Source organism: Fundulus heteroclitus, chromosome 7 (genome assembly GCF_011125445.2).
Source record: "Fundulus heteroclitus isolate FHET01 chromosome 7, MU-UCD_Fhet_4.1, whole genome shotgun sequence".
Lineage (NCBI taxonomy): Eukaryota > Metazoa > Chordata > Actinopteri > Cyprinodontiformes > Fundulidae > Fundulus > Fundulus heteroclitus.
Genome location: NC_046367.1, coordinates 5,886,222 through 5,902,334, shown reverse-complemented (window position 1 = coordinate 5,902,334; position 16,113 = coordinate 5,886,222). Strand labels below are relative to the sequence as shown.

Below are 16,113 nucleotides of genomic sequence, written 5' to 3'. Positions count from 1 at the left end.
GGGTCTGTGGGGCAACAGTAACAAGGAATTCAGACCGAAGCACTGCTGCTAAATTTGATATAGACAAATGAATGATTTAAATGTGAAAAAGAAGCCATTAAACAGCATATGTTAAACTGAGGCAAATGAGGCCTACAGAGCTTCCTGGCTTTACAATTTACCTCCCGGATGATTCTCTGAGGCACTCTTGGAAAGTCTTTTAGGCCGACCCCTCCTCCATTCGGAAATATTCGCTGTGTTGTGATTAGAAAAGGCTTTATTTCTAGACTGACTATTGTCAGTTACTTAGTTTCTCATCTGTTTCTAAATTACCTTTGCTCTGGACATGATGAGTTGCTATTTGGGATCCTGTAGTCTATTTCGTGTTGTCAGATTAGGTTCTATTTAATTAATTTCTTAATTTTACAATTTAGACAGTAATCATGGTTTGGGATTTATCATGTAACTAAATTACAATTAATTCAGGATTTAATGCGGACAACAAGTTTCCTGTATTTCACACAGGTCCAGGTTGGTTTAATAAGTTTTATTTATTTGGTTATAAAAATGCCTTGGTGATCTGAAACATCAAAGTGTGACAAAAAAAAGCAAAAACAGAAGGGAGGGCACTTTCTCACAGCAACGCATATATCCGTGTGTGTGTGTGTGTGTGTGTGTCTATATTACACGGCAAAGGCAGTAGTAGAATGGTCATCGTCCTGGCGCCAGGTGGAGACTGGGTCTCGGAAAGTCAGCTTTTATGGCGCCAAATCTCCAGTCAGACTGTTCATCATGACTCTTAAAAAATACTAAGAAGCCTCTTACAGTCAAGTGATGAAGAGCATAAAAAATGGAAATAGCAGATCTGAGACTTTGATACTACTAGAAAATGATACAGTTTGTCACATTCTGAAGAGTTTATTTTGGGTAAACTGGCCTCTGATACAGCAGATGTAAGAGTCTATCCAGTCATTACAGCTTTCTATATCCAGCTCAATCATTACATGAAAGCTCCATGACAGATAGGTTTATAGAGATATTAGCTATTTTGGGGAAAATTAAGGAAACTATTGATTGATTATTTAGAAGAGTCTTGCTTTGACTAATCTCTTCAGTCTAGTCAAAGCAGACTGGACTGCTTTAATGGAACGTACAGGAGAGTTTAACACCAGAGAAACTGAGTTTCACCACAAAACAAATGTATCCATATGTGTTTAGAGCTGTTTGTCATTAATGACAAAGATCACACTTACAGCAAACCTTAAAGGTGACCTATTGTACAAAATACAAATTTTGCAAATTTTTGTACATCCATTTGAGTCTCTACTGCTAGAAACACTCCAAGCGCATAAAGCAAACAGAAAAACCCTATTCAGTTGTTTTTTGGCAATGTTTCAATGTTTAGTTGGTGCCTTTAAACCTTCCACTTTCAACCCCAGCTAAGCCCAGCCCCTAATGTAGCAAAGCGCACCACCGACAGACAAAAATGAAGAGTAGACCCCACATTGATGGTCGCGGGATAAAATACGGATGCCATCTGTGAGTGGTCATCCAGAAAACAGCATAAGTATGCCAGAGAGGCGGAACAACACTATTCAATCACACTATTTCTTTCCCTATCATCTTCTTTTCTCTTTCCAATATCAAAGGTTAATGCAATGTGGAGTTTTAGGACAACATACACACCCGATCAACATCACATGGGAAAAATTCCAAGCATTCACATTTCTTCTGATGGATCATAAACCAGTTTAAGTAGAGTTTCAGAACGCAAAAAAGAAGAACAAGACCGAAATCAAAAGGTTGAGCAAAATAATAAAAAGTGCATTTATTCCTGGCTGTTCCTAGGCTGATCAAATGTTTAAGGCCAATATCCTTAAAAAAGTTGAATTCTGAGCATGAATCTATTTTTCATGTTATTTTCTGGCATATATTTTAACTCTTCTGATCCCTTCATGGCAGACAAAAAGGCTTTTTTTATTCTACATATGGCAGGACTGCTGGGCTGCACAAGCAAGGCCCCTATACTTTGTTATACTTTTTAGTTATTTGCCAACCATGGGCATCAGGTCATTTTTCTAGAGCAACAACTACAGACAATTTCACGTTATCATATAACATTGGATAATAATTTGCTCTGGTCGATGTATGAATGTTGCACAAAAAGGGGGAAACAGCAGAGAGAGAGAAACAGGATGAGGAGGACACAGAGATGGAACACAAACCTGGTTATAAACAGTGAAGAGAAAACCTGCTGCCTGTGGCCTGTTCCTGGAAGCTTGACTAAAAATTATATTTGGTTGCTGACAATATACAGTACACCTCAAAAATCCCTTTTGCTTCAAAAACCCTGCATTTTGATCAGTAACAGTGAGTCAATTGGGTACAATTGTTTGAAAGGGTGATGGACTGAAGCGATGGAATTTTAGGAATTTGCCACAAGAAATGTAGGCAACAGTACGCTTGACTATGAAGGCTAAAACGTCTGCAGAGAGTCAAGATGGAGTCCACCAAGCTCACAATATGCCAAAAGTACATCAGAGTACGTGGGAGTCTTTAAGGCTCTTGTTGACATCATCCGTCAGAGAAATGTTTAAAGAACAAAAGACACATTCAAAGGTTACACGTTCACGACACAATCCTGCCTGTTTGGACTATGCAAGGGAGCATGCAAAGATGAGACATTGAAAGGTAGCAGAAAGTGTTATTCTCTTTGTCTCTTGCTCCTGCTTCTTCTGGTTATGATCCCGATGTTTTAAATGAGAGAACTAATAAAGCGCTTTCTAAGTTTTCTATCCGGATCATCAGGACTTCAGACCTGCTCTTTATGCACCTTTAAAGGTGTCTTATTGAATCAGAATCCTTATTCTCCACCCGAACAGGTAAAAAGTTAATATTCGATTTGTGTCTGTTTATAGTGGCACTGAATGTGATTTACAAATGACGGAAAAAGCCTAAACAAACTGCACAAAGGCTATGGTCTAGCTTGGAGCTGTTTTACTGGCATCAAGTGGCAAAGTTGCTTCTGAGGGTGTGTCTTTAGCTGAAATTGGGAAAGATGACCAAGCTTTTTGATAAATTAGTAATAAAATAGTAGTAAAATGCCCTTTTTGTGTCACTATATATATCCAGCCATTATGCACACCCCACTTATCCATGCAGGGTTGCGGGGAGTAGGTTATGGTGCCCGTCTGCAACAGACATGAGAAAATATGACAAAGAAATAAATGAGCACCGAGAGGTTGTGGAGGCCTACCTGCTCTGGGTTGTATTTGGAAAGAACTCCTCCACCATGAAACTCCTCCAGAACATCCTTCAGCTTCTTTGTGGAGTCTGTGGATGAAAGCAGCGACAATCTAATTATAATTTTTCAGTTCCCAGCGATCTACACAGCAGAGCAGTGCTTATCATGTTAATAAGAGTGGTCTTTCAATAAAACAGTAAAAAGTAAGTAAAAGTAAAGACGCATGTCTTTGATGAGTCCTCTGATAAACACTCCTCTGTACAGGAAGATCAGATGTGGCAAATTGCTGAGTCACCCATGTGGTTAGACAGAGGGGACATTGTGTCCCTCTCATTTATATATTCTAATCCAACAGTCACTCCGACTCCAACACAGAACATTAACCATAATGACCTCCTCCTGTGATCATGTCAAACAGAGACAAAAACAGGGCCACCATTAACCACTGCATACAGTCCAAACCTGATCGTTCCAATCATTCTGGCTCTTGCGATTAGCTATTTATGACATGCCTTTCTTTTGCAGGTTTCAGGCTTTTAGCCTGTGATGTTTCCTTGTTTCTAGAAGGAGATCAACCAGAGGCAACCAGAGAGACAAAGAGATGGTTGATGGTTTGGCTGATGCTTGTGGGACTCTCCTTGTTGCCTTTACACACTGTAACCCTGTAATCCTTTTTTAGTACAACTTTCATTGCATTGTTGTGGACACCCAGTGTTGTACAAGGTCTTGTTAAAGCAATCATACACAATTGTGAAATGAAAAGGGAATGATACATTGTGTTCTTTTTTCTCTCCAAATCTTCTTGTGAGAACATGCATATTTATTCAATTCAATTCAATTCAGTTTTATTTATATAGCGTCAATTCATGAAACATGCCATCTCAAGGCACTTTACAAAGTCAAGTTCAGTCATATTATACAGATTGGGTCAGATTATACATATTGGTCAAAAACTTCCTATATAATGGAACCAGTTGATTGCATCAAAGTCTTGACAAGCAGCATTTACTCCTGAAGAAGCGTAGAGCCACAGGGGGAGTCGTCTGCATTGTCCATGGCTTCGCAGCAATCCCTCATACTGAGCAAGCAAGAAGCGACAGTGGAAAGAAAAACTCCCAAAAAACCGGAAGGAAAACCTCCAGCAGAACCAGACTCAGTATGAACGGTCATCTGCCTCAACCGACTGGGGGTTACAGAAGACAGAGCAGAGACAACAAGACAGACAAACTAGCACAGAAACACACATTGATCCAGTAATCTGTTCTACATTAGATGGTAATAGCGGGTGATCTGTCTTCTCTGAATGATGTCTCAGCTAACAGAACGCCAGACCAGATGTACCTACTATGAAGAAAAAAAAAGAGAGAACAAAATGTTATAAGCAGAAATGATGACAAGCAATGCATAATTGAAGAACAGTAGAACTCTATAGAGTGAGAAAAATAGACCCGTATGTCCATTAGCCTAAGCCTATAGAAGCATAACTATAGAGGTAGCTCAGGGTAACATAAGCCACTCTAGTTATAAGCTTTGTCAAAAAGGAAAGTTTTAAGATTAGTCTTAAAAGTAGACAGGGTGTCTGCCTCACGGACCAAAACTGGGAGTTGGTTCCACAGGAGAGGAGCCTGATAGCTAAAGGATCTGCCTCCCATTCTACTTTTAGAGACTCTAGAAACCATCGGCAGACCAGCAGTCTGAGAGCGAAGTGCTCTGTTAGGAACATACGGGGTAATCAGAGCTCTGATATATGATGGAGCTTGATTATTAAGGGCTTTATACATTAGAAGAAGAATTTTAAATTCTATTCTTCTTGTGGCTAATTTTATTCTATTCTGTTCAGTTCTGTGTACTCTATGGGTAAAGCTCCATTGACCCTTCTGGGTTTAGCTCGCCCAGCTCGGCTTTTCTCTTCTCGGTTTATCTACAAATGTTTTGTGTTTTTACCGGCCTAGAAATGTCTGTCTCCCTTGCCACACGCCCTGTTTGCAATACTGACACTTTAAAGAAATCTGTGAGAATGGTTAAAGATACAAAAAACTCTAAATAAAAACAGAAATAAAAGAAAAAATACTAATAATGTTTGCATAATTGTGTCACGAACCAGAGACAGAGGACCCAGTATTCAGCCAGACAAGAGAGGTTTTAAGCAAAAAACAGGTTTTAATAATAAAACAGGGACAGGCATACTCAATGATCAAAAGGGCAGTCCAAAATCCGGTACACTAAAGGCAGTCCAAAATAGGCAGAAGTATAGACAAGGATAAGGCAAACTCAGAATATCACAAGGCAGGTCCAGGTCAGAAAAACAGGTAAGCAATCATTCAGGGCAAGAAAATCAGGTTTAGGGATCAGGCTGGCTCAGAGTCAAAAAGGCAATCGGGTCGGTATCAACAGGGCTATCAGAAATAAAACGCTGGATAAGACTCACCATGTGGTTTGAATTGATCTGGCAGATTGCAGAGGTTTGTGACAGGACTATATAGGGGAGTGAGCAGGTGAACAGGAGTGAAGACTAATTACTGACATGGGTGGAGTTTGTCAGGAACAGGGAAGTGACTGGAAGAAAACTGACACTGATTGGATGGAGACTGGAGAAGAGGAGTGACAGGGTGTTGACTAAGAGGTGAGCTGGCAGATAGCTGGCAGGTGAACTGAGTGACTGATTAAAGGCTGGATACAAAGAAGTGAACTGAGCAGGCCAAGTGACTTAATAACAAACTACTCCATAAACCAAAACAGAACCTAAACCTAAGACTAAACAAAACACAAGCTATAATAGAAACCAAACAAGAAAGAACCCAAAACCGATTTAAAAGGCCGGAGAGTTAACTAATAAATCAAAATTAACAAACAGCCAAAACAAAACCCAAATCCTGACATAATTGTATATGCAAGATTGTCCAGGATATTTTTTATGGATAAAGTAATCTACCGGGATAAATATCTGGATCACACATTAGCTTAAACTAATAATACAATAAGGCACAGCTCATCTCTGCACTGCTGTCTGCTTTATATTGTTTGTGTGTGAGAGAGAGAGAGCGAGAGAGACAGTGGAGATTCAGAGATGAGCCCTTTAGCCAGCAGGCTGCTGGCCTTTCAGCGGAACGAGCTTTCATGGGTTTCCCCAGCTCTGAGCTCCCTATAGCGGCCACCTCTGCAAAAGCAGACCACTGTTCCCCCTCGACTGATTTCAGTCACAGAGTTAAAATCTACAGCTTTATGAAATGTATTTCCCTCAGTCATGGCAGGAGCGAAGCAAACATGTCAATAGCTTCAAAGATTTTTGAAGCTATTGACCTATAATTTTTACCTATAATTTTTATAGGTTTGATTTCGCGCTTACTCCCCCAGCAACTGGCAGCTGTGTCAGCAGACAGCCGCTGCCTTCTACGGCGTTAGGTGGATGGATGGAGACTTCAGAGACAGAAGTGTCCATTCTGTGTGTGTGTAAATTGAGAGAAATACTGGGTAAATCCACAGACCTGATAAGCCTACAGCCGTCTGAAGATAGAAAGCTGAACTGATCTTTTTCTTTTCTTTTTTTTCCTTCAGCCGTGGTTTGTGACTAGTAAGAAATTATTTCGGTTTGACCCACTCTGTTCATTGTGGTCAATAATGTCTGTGTCATCGTCTTTTCAGTTTTTCTGGACTTTCTCGGAGAAAACCGCCTTTCTCCTCACCCCTCAGTTTTTAAATTATTCTGTTAGATCTCTTTCCCGTTTTACCCCTTGTCAATCATTCCCCCTTGCCTCTCTGTTGTTCTTAGCTGTTACTCATCTCCCTTTTCATTATCTTCACCTGTGCCTTGACTCTCTTTTCCTCACCTTCCCCTTAAATCCCCTGAACTTTACATGTTCTTCTGGTCTCTCCTGTTACGCTTGGTTTGTTCTGCCTGGTCCAGGTGTGGGTATTTGTCAAATGGACAATTAAAAGTATACAACTAATCTGACTCTTGTTGTTGTGGCAGGAAGAAAGCCATAAAAAGTCTTGGTTGGAGTTTGCCACTAAAGTTTCAGGTGTCACAGCAAACCTGTGGAAGATAATATTTTAACCTAACTTGTGGAGAATAAAACTAACAAACGTTTTTGGCCATGAACAAAGTCCTAGTGGTAGCAGTATTGTCCTTTGGGGAGGAACAGGGGAGCTGGGAATCTTGATGAAATACACGGGGCAATCCTATAATACAACGCATATTTTTTATTGTCACAACAAGTCAAAAATGTGTCATACATAAAGTGGTGTGTAGAAAAAAATGCAGATAAAAAATAGGAAGAAATAACAGTAAAACACACAATGAAAATAAACATTCAATCAAAAGCCTGTTAGGAAAGTTATTAACTGTGTTTTAAAAGAGTCAATTAAACATAGCTGTAGAGGAAGGCTCGGTCCTCCTTGGCTCATTAAAGCGAAGAAATACTGAAAACAACTGCCTGTCACGCTACGATTTTTATTTGTAAAAGAAATTTAAATCTAATGTCTTATTTTCTTTCCTCTTCACAATTATGCAGCACTTCATGTTGGTCTATCTCATAGCAATCCTGATGTATTACACTGATGTTGGAGGATGTAATGAGATGAAAAATGGAACAGCTCAAGGTGTATGACTACTTCTCCAAGGCACTGTGATCTAATATGCTGCTTTTCTGAGTCTGTAAACAATTATTTGTGCATGACAGTGTTATTGTGGAGCAGGAAGCTCGCATCACTCTATCTATCACACTCAGCACCACAGGGACAGATGCTGTTTTGACTAACAAATGTTGCAAACAGCATTGAAAGAGAAAACCACAAGACTCATCCGAGAGCGGAAGAAGTAGTGTTCGGGGGGGAGCTCCAATTCATAATACATAGATGTAATCAGAACCTGAAAGGGCTTAATTTATATGTTAGGGGCAGTGGTCCCATCAGCACAGACAGTAGAGTATCAGTGGGCCAAAGTACGCTGCAGTCAGGGGCGGATCCAGAATTTTTCAAAAGGGGGTGCGCACCTAAGAGTCATGTCAAGACAATGTGAGGCTTAACGACCAAAGAATGCCATCTTTACTCTTTCACACTACCCTAATTATTCATCTAAGGGTTTTTGAATTGATAATCATTTTAAGATGAACATAAGTGGAATTAGCATGATACAGTATTGTAATTGAAAAAGGATATTTAAGCCAAAATTTGTTGGTTTTTACAGCATGCACAAGGTTAAAAAGTAGTTTGAAGAAAAAAATTATCCTTATCAACAATTAATCAAATAAAGATTTTCTTTATTTCCAGAAATTATATCTATTTAGTAAAATGAAATAAAAAGACCCAAGGACTTAAGAATAGTTTGGTGTGGTTCAAGTGATAAAGCATATTTGAATATATTTTAACAAGATAAACTATGTTGCGAGAAAAAAAACTTTAAAGTAAGTTAAACCAATGAACATGTATGGTGAAGTTAAGCAATAAGCCTATAATAGAACTGTAAGATTTGACAAAGAATATTGTCTCTTCTACATCACCTTCAACTTTATAATGACGATGACAATGGATTTACAAATGCCAACCGCCTGGGATGCTTCTGGGCAAATATGTCTATGATTTTGTTGATGTCTAAATTAATGTCCTTGTGGACATACATAAGTAGCAAAGTCACAAACCTTTCTTGTCCCATAGTCGACCTTAGCAAAGTTTTCAATGCTTTAAGGCCCGAGTTAGCACGTTCCACAGAAGCAGTCATAACAGGTATAACTGACAGAAGGTGAAGAATCATAAAAATATTTGGGTAGCACTTCATATTTGTTATCCTTAGAATTTCAGGGAGAGAGCTGCGTTTTTCCAGTGATGATGACCACTTTGTGCGCCACAACTTCATTTCCTGCTTGAATGTTGATCCTGATGGTAGATTATCTTTATATGATGTAAAGATCTCTTTCTCACTCTCATCGTTCATCATATGTCAATTGCTTGGAAATAAGTTTTAATCGCATCACGTTGTAATAACGCAAGATCTGAGCTGTGAGCAAGTAGGCAGGTTTCCACCCAATTAGGCTTCTTTTGAACACAATGAGCTGGAACTAAAATAGCTTATGGGCAGGTTGTAAAAATTTGGGAAGCTTTTCACATTTCTTGGGCTTTTAGAAAGAATTACTAACAAAACCCTAACCCTAACCCTACATATCAAAATAGTTGTCTATGTCTGGAAGAAAACTAAAGCCCTTTTAATAAAATGCCTTCTCATTGAACTCATTTTACTGGTCGATTTATTTTTTAAATGAGTCGTATCGGACATTATCAATGAATAATAGTTATAATGAATAATATTGAATGTTATAATAAACAACAAAAGAATAATGGTTGATCAAGTGTCACTATGAAAATGTATTGGTCAATGTAATGCCCCCAAGAGGCGTTGAGTTCTACTGATCAACTTCAAAATATTTCATGGCTGTTTGAAAGAGAAATGTTTGATGGAGCTATATTCTGTAAGAGAAATTACGTTTATATTAAGGTAGATTTATTACTCATTTTGGGAAGCTATTGATAAAAGTTTTTTTTTTTCCGGTTGATATATCATGATTGATATATCATGATTGTTAAAGTGATCTTGCGTGTTATTTGGTTGACTGATTGTACATTTTGTGTACATTGTGGCATGTCCTTATGTGTTTATTACTTCTGCGCTTTTAACATAAGAGAGATTGAGATTTGGGCTTGTTTTTTTTCTTTGTAGTTGGGCAGGTTTTATGCTGGGTTTGGATGGAAACTAGCAGTGAGATACAGCAAACTGTAGAGCTGTGCCTTGACTCAAAAGTCAAGCATCAACATACATAAACATGAGCACTGGTGTCAGGCTGCACACTGACTGAAATAAAAATTAATACTAGAAGAGGTTCTGTAATTGCAGCAGCTAGGAGAACAGGGACCAGAACAAAGCAGAGTTCCCTTCTGCCTGCAAGTAACCCAAGTTTCAATTTCCTGCTTGGTTCTGCTCCTTATGCTCCTAGCTGTCCTAGCTAACCCTCCTAGCCTGAATGTTTACTCCAGTGTTGACTTCAATGCTGACGTTTCAAACAGAAATTAATGGCGCTGCTTCCAGATCAATCTCGCTTGCTTCTTTGTCTCTTCTTGGAATTATTTGGTAATCAGCTGAATATTCATCCTGCATTACTGACACCGACGGTGACCACAGCCGAGCTGCAGCTTCTCTCTGAAGGCTATTTGTATGACACGACCCGGCCCTTCTTCAGCTGTAATTGGCTAGCATGTTGTCTTCAGTCGTTGATTTGATTGGTTGAATTGTTTGATTGACACACCAAAGATAGTACTAATAGAACGATGGCCACTCTGAGGTAAAAAAAATGTATCCGCCACTTGCAGTATACCATGCAGAAGCTAAACAGGCATATAAGATGTGGGTGCAAGCAGGTAGACCTAGGGATGGGCTGCCCTGGATTATAAAAAGCTCACTAGTGCAAACTATAAAAACGGCACTCGATATATTGCTTAATCTGACCAGAATATGAGAGTGGACACAGTGGCTGAAAACCTGCTATGTAATAATGTTACTGGTTTCTGGAATGAGGTGAGAGCTCTAACTAGTTCTACCACAGTACTCCCCAATGTAATAGAGCACTCTCTCTCTCTCTCTCTCTCTCTCTCTCTCTCTCTCTCTCTCTGTCAGCATGTTGTCTTTCATGGCTGAGCATCGCTTTTAACTTTAAGCGGTTTTTAAATAGCCAACCCACACTGGACATATGATAAAACAAAGAAGTCAGTCTGAATAAATAATAATAATAATAATAATAATAATAATAATAACAATAATAATAACGTTGGGTTTCTCAATCTAGCAGACAAGCTGCCACAACCAATAAACTGGAAAACCAGAAAAATGTATTCCTTCATAAAGCTGCTCTGTGCCATGTCTTCTTCCACAGAGACATTACATGGGACAGAAATGCTACTTGTGCAAACTTATGGACACTAGAACAGGTGATACGATTCTTAACACTGAATTCTAAAAAAAGAAAAAGAATCCCGATCAATGTAAATAGAAGGACGAAAATCTCATTAGTATCTGGTCCTTACAGTCTTAAAGTGAGAAAATACAGCTTCAGAAAGTGTAATGCCCAGTATGTGGTGAAAACCAAACATATACCACCCATACAGCATGGAGGTGGAGGATTGAATGTTTGGGCTTGTTCTGCAGTCATAGGACCTGCACACCCTGCACTCATTGAATAAACTAGGAACTTCTTTGTTAAAGTAAAGTCAAATGTGAGGATATCTGTCTGACTGCTGAAACTGGGTCATCCACAGGATCATGATCCCAGACACAGCAGCAGGACTCCAACAGCATGACAAAGAAATAAAATAAACATAGATGCAAGGAAATACACCAATTTGTAGTCTGAGACTTACACTCGCTGTACTGCTGCAGCTGGTTGAACTCAGCAGGGCTCAGACAAACCCAGCTCATGTCGCCCATGCTTCCTCAGAACAAGCTGTGATGTGTCCTCACACCGAGTACCACTGATGGGGTGAGGGGCTGATGGTCACCTTTGTACCAGGTTGGGTAAAAAGACAAATCAGAAGGTGTCTGATATCATCACTGCCTCTTTACAACTGGCACCTTGTCGAGCACACAGGATCATATGAACTGATGGGGGTGATGCTGAAGATCAATTCTTTCAGGTTGGCATTGATTACCAAGATGTGGAGGAAAAAAGAAGATACAAAAATATAATACAAACAATTTGGCTTGAGGTTCCTCGTGGAAATGAGGTCCTGTATCCCAGCTGCAGGAACGATAAAGTCCAGTCAGGTGCAGGTCCACTGATTCATATGTGTGTAATTACTCCTCATCACTCAGAGGATAAACGTTTCCCAGCAGGTCGGACCTGGAGCAGGGGCAAAAATGATGGGAAAAAAAACACTCCTTAATACTAGTGGTTTTTCACAATTTACAAAAGGAAATAAGGTGACAAATGCAGTCTAAAGACTGTAAAATGTTCGGAAGGACATTTATGTTGGAGAGTGATGTGAGAAAAAAAACGATGGAGAAAGCATCTGAAGAAAGAGGAAAAGATACAAAGATCAAATAATGGAGGACTATATCTTAACTATTATCTCTACATAATTACTGTTTAGAGAATGGAACGTATAACACCTATGTGAGTTAAACCAACAATGTACATTAATGCATGTTCTCAGGATATAGTACACAGACATATAAAAGTCCACATACTCACCGTACTGCAACCAAAGACATTAAAACGTTTTGTGCTTGTTGTATTTTATGTGTTGTCTTCTCACAACTAGTGAGATTTCTATCTTTGTGGTAACATTGAATCTCATAATTACGGCTCTCTTCTATTTTAGTCCCTTCTTAACTTGTTTTCTTTTGAATACATCCTTCTGTGGTTGTTTTGTCTCTTTGCAATCCACTTTGCATCTCTTTGATGCCCTCAGTCTGCCTGTCAAGGGTGTCCATTGAGGGCTCTTTGGTGTCTCGTTACAGCTGCTTTGCACCTATAAGATACAAATTATGATAACTGGGGCTGTGACTCCAGGGGCACTGGACATCTAGTAATGTAAAAAGGGAGAAAAATGTTTCTCTAGATGATCCTCTTGCTTTCACAATTTTTTGTCTTGTTTTCATACAAAATGTGTTTTATGTTAATCTAAATATGAAGAACGGAAAAGATTTTTTTTTTGATACACCTAGACTTGTCACATCTAGAAGAGCACAGAATTATTCATACCCCTGGTAGATTTTGGTTTGACCTTGTTTCATTCAACCAACAAGTTTGTTCTTGATAGGAAATGAGACAGGGAGATTACAGAAAAGTAAAACAAGATGACATTCAACAAATACTTTTACTCTTTTTAATATTCAATCAAACAAATTTTAGCTTTGCAGCAATCAAACCTTTCTCATATTTGCTGACCAGCTTTATGGATATTTCCACTGGCATGTTATTTAGGAATCACCTTTGGAGATGAGCTAGACGTGTTTGAGGTTGGAAGACCTCTTGCCATCACCCTAATCTGTAGCTTCCTCCAGGGATTCTCTCCGATTCAGGACAAGGAATCTGGCTGGGACCTCAAAAATGGATTTCCAGTCATATATGTTGCACTACGTATGTGATGGTGGAGTATATATAGTATGTTACTTATGTTATGCTATATTACTGCCATGAAAAATTAATTGAGGTCAGGCTGAATTCTAAACAGTGGAAGAGTTTGACAAAGGAATTCCACTCCTGCTGCAAACATGAGACCCTCACAGACAAAGGGCGGCCCACAGACATATATACGTAGACGCCCCGTCGTCGGGTGAGAGGCGTGCCGACAGAGCGGCCATCTTAGGTCAGACCAAGCTGCAGTCAGACAGAATACACGTCAGGAAAATGTACTTTATGTTTTCAGACACTCTGAATCCGGTGAATTCTCAACTGATTTCCAGATAAATTAGCTGACTGAAAACGTCACCCTTTTAGGGGCTACATGAGATCAATTGATTGAATTAAATTATTGTCTAACTTAATAAATAATTTCGATTTTGTATTGAAAGTAAGCAAACTTCCAAAGCTACGTCCCAGGAAGCCCGACTTTTACTCCGCTTATGGGTGCGCAAATAAAAGGACGCTAGGAACCAGATCCTGGGGAATTAATTACCTTCCATAAGTAAGATTTTCTGATAGATAATCCTCATGCTTTACAGTTACAGTTTTTCTAATGGGTAACAGGGATGGAAGTAGAGAAAAGTACATTAAATACCAAAAACAAACAAAATGGTCCTAAATTACTGGATAGATGTGATTTATGTCTATCTAATATATTATACAGTATTTTTTGTTTTGCTATGATTTTGTAATGTATTTGATTCTAAGATGTGTTATTAGGTTTTTTGTTGATTTTTCTTACCCCCAGATCGCGGTTTGTATTATATCATTTTAAAATGCTGCTATGAGCACCTTTGCTCTCACTTGTCTGTATATAGTTTTGCTCCTATGTAGATAAGTGCTGTTGTCTGTAGATCGGTGTCTGTGTGTGTATATATATATATATATATATATATATATATATATATATATATATATATATATATATATATATATATATATATATATATATATATATATATATATATTAGGGCTGGGCAAGTTAACGTGTTAATTTCGCGTTAATTCATTAGACTATTAACGGCGATATTTACTTTACCGCGGGTTAACGCATGTTGCTCACATGCTTTTATTTTGTAAAGGTCTGTGGTGTAGGGGTTTGAATCAGAACAGTAGGTGGCGATAATGCGGCAATAACCTCGCTGTCAGCCCAGCCTCGGATTCAAAGAGGAAGAAAGGTGCTGGCCGGAAAAAAACAAAGCCGACATGCGGAAGGCGGTGTTTCCCGCAGGAATTTGCTTAGGCAAGGCGGTGAGTTGGCGGCCGGAACAAGTTTTGTGCGCAGCGGAGTGGGGTCCGCTGTTTGAACGAGTTGCTTTGAAGCCACCAGCCGCCATATTGGTACTCCCTATTTCCCCCAAGTAAGTAGGGAATATGTGCGCTACAGCATCGAATAACGAGGATTTTCTCATGTTCAGAGGGGGCTTAAGACTTTTAAAATGTCAAATGCCATATACTTTTATGTTATGTTCTAAAAATATCAAGTACTGAGAAAATCATGTGCTGAAATATTTTGCATTTTATTCATTTAAATATATATGTTTAACATTTATAAATATATAAATGACAATATACAAAAACATATATTTACATATGTGTATACATATATATATATATATATATATATATATATATATATATATATATATATATATATATATATATATATATATGTCAGGTTTGTTTATCGATGAACTCAGAACACACACACACAGGACAAAAGTTTGAGAGGTTTATTTAAAGGTGAATGATTGATGGATGAAGTAACCAGAGGTGCAGGAATACAGGGGCTCACGGTTGCAGGTGAAGGCAGGAGCTGACGGCTTGGAGAGAGAGTTCAGCTAAGCTGGAAGGCTTGGCACTTAACCGAGTCTTCTCAGAGTGGCTAGTCAGGTTAGCAGAACTTGAGAGACACCAGGGCACAGAGCTGAGTTTCTCCAGGGCGGCTAGTCAGGTTAGCAGAACTTGAGAGACACCAGGACACAGAGCAGAACCTCTCCAGGAGCAAACAGTGAACGAATAGTCTTTAGAGTGACTGGCAGGACTAACCTTAACAACAGGAGTGAAACAAAGCTTCCAAGGCAAAACGGGAACTGGCATGGAGAGGTGTGGAATGATGATGGACCAGCACTAAAGTGAGGCAGAGGGAGGTTTAAATAGAAAGACTAACAGGTGAAATGCATCTGACTGAATAATTACTAACAGGTGTGACTGACTGCAAGGAGAGTGGAGTGAAGGCTGAGTGGAAGGGAAGGAGGAAACTAAAATTTAACAAATTAAAACCCAAACAAGGTGGAAAAACTGAGAATAATAGTAAACCAAAGCCGAATCAAAACTAAACCATGACAATATATATATATATATATATATATATATATATATAATATGAATAACATGTCAAATATTTCAGCACCTAATTTCCTAGTAGTTGATAGTGTTAGGACATCCACTGACTGTAGAATTACCTGTGAAACGTTTTCACACAGCCAGAAAACTGCTTGTTATTGCAAGCAAATCCTGTGGGATTCTGTGAGAGTAGGGAGTAGCAAGATGGCGGCCAGTGACTTCAGTTTTTCGGCAAAATCAGCACTCCAGTGTATTATATAGCTCAGTGGGTCTGCATCGACGCCGTCGGTGAAGTCGCTTCTTGCTTCAAAGTATCCATGTGTTTTTGCCTATTTTTCCCTGCCATTCACTATATGCACGCGAGAAAGCAACAACAAA

At 39.0% G+C, this 16,113-nt stretch overlaps 1 protein-coding gene across 4 annotated transcripts in view; it reads right to left on the bottom strand.

Moving 5' to 3' along the window:
- The window catches only part of LOC105921041 (diacylglycerol kinase beta), a 309,320-nt gene that overhangs the window by 190,104 nt on the left and 103,103 nt on the right, over positions 1-16,113 (bottom strand). For 3 of the 4 annotated variants that reach the window (XM_036138804.1, XM_036138803.1, XM_036138805.1), the window contains 2 exons: positions 11,624-12,102; positions 3,236-3,312 (listed from right to left, as the gene is read on the bottom strand). In XM_036138804.1, coding sequence (XP_035994697.1) covers positions 3,236-3,312; positions 11,624-11,690 — 144 coding nt within the window. In that variant the 5' untranslated portion in view covers positions 11,691-12,102. The remainder of the gene's footprint in view (positions 1-3,235; positions 3,313-11,623; positions 12,103-16,113) is intronic. The other variant, XM_036138806.1, reaches the window with a different exon arrangement.